We start from the raw sequence: 4,227 nt of genomic DNA on the forward strand, positions 1-4,227 counted from the left end.
TATTGTTACATGCCTGGAGCTTCGCCGTTAATGTCATGTAATCAAATAAATACTACATATAGGGCTCCTTTTACAAAGGATCGCTAGCGGTTTAACGCGTGTAATACCGCACGCTAAACCGCCGGCCGCGTTAGCCGCTACTGCCTCCTCTTGAGCAGGCGGTAGTTTTTAGGTCAGCGCGGGAGTTAGCGTGTGATGAAAAGTCACGCGCGTTAACCCCACTAGCGCAGCTTAATAAAAGGAGCCCATAGAGTAAAACTGTATATGCTTTTAGTTATAAGAGGTTCAACACAATGTCAAAAAGTGTTAAGCACTTTGATATTTTTATGACTTTTTTCTAGAATTTTCCTTTTTCAAGATTATTCCTATTCAGAGCAATGATTAGTTTGAGCAAAAGTTTTTTCCCCCCCCCATGCCTAGATAGGTATTATATTACAAGAAAACCAAATAATAATAATAATTTTATTCTTATATACCGCCAAAGCCGTAGTAGTTCAAAGCGGTTTACAATAAGAAGATCAGCAAAGATAGGTACAATGTAAAGGCATAGAGAACATGTGAGCAGGATTCAGGGATAGGAAGGGCTGCGGACTGAGCGCCTGGCCATCATGAAGTTCAGTCCATTTGTTACCTCTGACCGCAGCAAGAACCGTAAAAGGCACTTCAATGCTCCATCTCATGTTCGTAGGAAGATTATGTCCTCCCCTTTATCTAAGGAGCTAAGACAGAAATACAATGTCCGCTCTATGCCCATTCGAAAGGATGATGAAGTCCAGGTCGTTCGAGGACATTATAAAGGTCAGCAGATCGGCAAAGTAGTCCAATTATACAGAAAAAAGTATGTCATCTACATTGAACGTGTACAGCGTGAGAAAGCCAATGGTACCACAGTCCATGTTGGTATTCACCCCAGTAAGGTGGTGATCACCAGGTTTAAACTGGACAAGGATCGTAAGAAGATCCTAGAACGCAAAGCCAAATCTCGCCAAGTTGGCAAGGAGAAGGGCAAATATAAGGAGGAAAGCATTGAAAAGATGCAGGAGTAAAGTGACTGTGCAAAACCAATAAAAAACTTCACTTTCTAAAAAAAAAAAAAAAAAAAAAAGGGATAGGAAAGGCTGGAACAGTCAGCGAACAGTCAGTGAGAATAGGCGTACAGCACAGTACAGTCATCAATACATGTAGGCAGACTTTCTCCTATGTTTAAATCATTTTTATTAAAGTATAAACATAGCAATGAACAAAGCATGGCACAATTTTCAAATAGCACACAAAGCCAATCCCCACCCACCCAACCAACCAACCCCCCTCCCACCCTCCCGCCCACCCTGGCAGCAGCGGTAACAAATCAAGATAGATAAAGCAAAAGGGGAAAAATAAAAAAGAAGTCAATTAAGTACCCCAAAGTTGGTTTTGAACATAAGGTGTAAAAGTCAAGCTAAAAGGGTACCAGCACTGAGTGTATAAACGTCCAGCTTTAGTTGACAAGTCCATCACTTCACGTCGTTCCAGTAACATTTGGTGTAACATTAATGCTCTCCATTGGGGGACAGTCGGAGGTTGTGGTGAAAGCCATTGCAACAAGATACATTTCCGTCCCAGCAATACAGTTTTCCTTAAGAATGCTGCACAACCTGGTCTAGGTGGATGAAATCGAATCTGCATCGTGAAAAGGAAGTTAGGGTGTAATCTCCAAGAGCAATGCCAAAGTCGTGCCACCAAAGACACTAACTGTATCCAAAAGGAAGATATCATGGGGCAAGACCAAAACATATGTCCAAACGATGCCAGAGGACCCGCACATTTCCGGCAACAGTGATCCGCACTTATCCCAATCACATGTGCCCTCTTGGGCGTACAGAAGGCTCTCAGTATAAATTTGTAATTTCGTTCCCTCTCCATCGAGGATACAGTCGTGGTCCTTCCCGAGCGAATGCCTCTGCGAATCACATCCGCTGCAATGGGCAATTGAAGATCAGCAGACCACCTCTGAGCCAAGGCGATAAAGTCTAATTCACCCGCCCGTTTCTGTAGCCACTTATGGAAGAATCTGAGGGACATTGACTCAGGAGCTGTGAGTGCAATCGCTTCTTGCAATCTGTCCTGCACATCCTCCTGCAACCTCACCGGAGTCAAGGACTGTAAATAATGTGTAAGCTGTTGATACGCAAACCAGTCCGTAGATGATAGCCGAAACTGCGTTTGTAGATCTCTGAAGGGAATCGGTGAACCATTATCTTGTACGGTCTGGGACACATATTGTAGGCCCTCACGAGACCAACGTCTGAACACTGCAGAATCCATGCCAGGTAAGAAGTCACCATTTCCAAGCAGTGGAAGGCAAGGTGTATAATGTGGAGAAATCTGCAAGCCCTTGCACAACAACCTCCATGCTGTACGCATCGCTAGCAAAAGTGGATGGGACTTCAGCTGAGGTAAGTCCGGTAACTGCGGAGCATGGAGAAGATAGCTAAAATGATATGGCTGGAAGGAAAAACGTTCAATCACAGGCATAGAAAAATCAGAAGTGTCACAGAACCAGTCGTGGATGTGATGTAATTGACATGCTAGGTTAAACCGAGATACACATAGTAATCCCAGCCCCCCTTGATCCACAGGAAGCCTTAACTTAGCCAAAGAAATCCTCGCTCTGTTACCCTGCCATAAATATTTAGAGAGATGAGAGCTATGAAGTGCAGTGTGAGAAGTGGTTAACATGAGAGGGAGCATTTGTAGGACATATGTCCATTGAGGCACTACCATCATGTTATATAGAGCTATTCGGCCTGACAGGGAAATAGGGAATGTCCGCCAGCCATGGAGTGTACGAGCAGTTCGATGAAGCAGGGGTATTATATTTGCGGAATAGAGTCTATTCAAATTTTGGGGGATAATTACACCCAAATATGTCAACGAGGAGGTAGCCCACTGTAGTGGAAATTCACCCGGCCAAGTGTGTCTCACCTCTGGAAGAGTGGGAAGCGCTAAAGATTTTTGCTTATTCAACTCCAGGCCAGAATATATGTGAAACTCATCCAATAGTTCTAACGCTCTTGGTAGTGAGCTGTGTGGAGTATCCAAGGCAAGTAAAAGATCATCCGCAAAGGCCAGCACCCGTAATTGCGACGTGCCCTCAGGTAAACCCACAAGTATATCATCCCTTTGCATAGTGCGTAACAATGGGTCTAAATACAGCAGAAAAAGCAAGGGAGATAGTGGACAGCCCTGTCTGGTCCCCCTACCTATGGCAAAAGGAGAAGATCTCACTCCATTAACCAATACTGAGGCTGTCGGACCATTGTAAAGTGCTTGCACAGAGGATAGGAAGCTCGCGGGGATCCCAATATAGTGTAAGACCTGAAACAGGTAGTGCCAGTTAACTTTATCAAAGGCTTTTGCTGCATCCAACCCAACAAGCAGTCCAGGGCGGTGTTCTAATTGTGCACGGGAAAGAGCTAAAAGTATGCGCCTGACATTAATGGTGGAATGCCTGTTGCGAACAAATCCCACCTGTTCAGGCACTATTATGGAGGGCAAAACAAGGGCCAATCTATCAGCTAGGACTCTAGCTAGTATCTTAACATCAACATTCAGTAGAGAGATCGGTCGATAGGATTCTATGTCGTCGGGGGGTTTAGATGGTTTTGGAATCAAAGTAATCAGGGCGTCATTACTATGACGGGGGAAAACTCCCTGTTCCTGTATAGCTATGTAATAATCCAAAAGAGAGTTACCTATACAGGGGGATAAAATCTTGTAAAACTCGGGTGAATAGCCATCCGGACCCGGTGCTGTACAAGATCTCAGCTTTTGAATTGCCAGGGTCACCTCCTGTACATGTAATGGCCTGTCTAATCTGGACATCTGGGCCACTGTCAGTCGAGGCAATCCCGCATCCGCCAAATAGTCCCGTACGTCAGGACCCGTGTATCCGCCAGGGGATGCATAAAATGCTTCAAAATATTTCTGAAAACCCCCCGCGATATCCACCGACGAAGTTAAAAACCTCCCCGAGCTCTCCCGTATCATGGGTATGTATCTGGACCCCTTCCAACTTTTTGTTATAGCCGCTAGCAATTTCCCCGCCTTGTTACCATATTTATGAAATTGAAATTTACGGTAAAACAAAAGTTTCTTGGTGCGTTCGTGAATTAGGGAATTAAGCTCCACCAACACCGCCCTGTATGCCTCAGTATGAGCCTCAGATGGATCACGCAACAAGTCCTT

At 44.8% G+C, this 4,227-nt stretch overlaps 1 protein-coding gene across 1 annotated transcript; it reads left to right on the forward strand.

The window, feature by feature from the left end:
* Positions 1–590: 590 nt before the first annotated feature.
* Positions 591–1,105, forward strand: LOC117362766 (60S ribosomal protein L26-like). Its single transcript, XM_033949698.1, has one exon. It carries the CDS (start codon positions 609–611, stop codon positions 1,044–1,046), a length of 438 nt encoding a protein of 145 aa, XP_033805589.1. The 5' UTR covers positions 591–608; the 3' UTR covers positions 1,047–1,105.
* Positions 1,106–4,227: the final 3,122 nt, after the last annotated feature.

This window comes from Geotrypetes seraphini, chromosome 6 (genome assembly GCF_902459505.1).
Source record: "Geotrypetes seraphini chromosome 6, aGeoSer1.1, whole genome shotgun sequence".
Taxonomy (NCBI): Eukaryota; Metazoa; Chordata; class Amphibia; order Gymnophiona; family Dermophiidae; genus Geotrypetes; species Geotrypetes seraphini.

Coding starts and splice junctions, on each gene's coding strand:
- LOC117362766 (XM_033949698.1), top strand. CDS start 609: ATGAAGTTCAGTCCATTTGTTACCTCTGACCGCAGCAAGAACCGTAAA.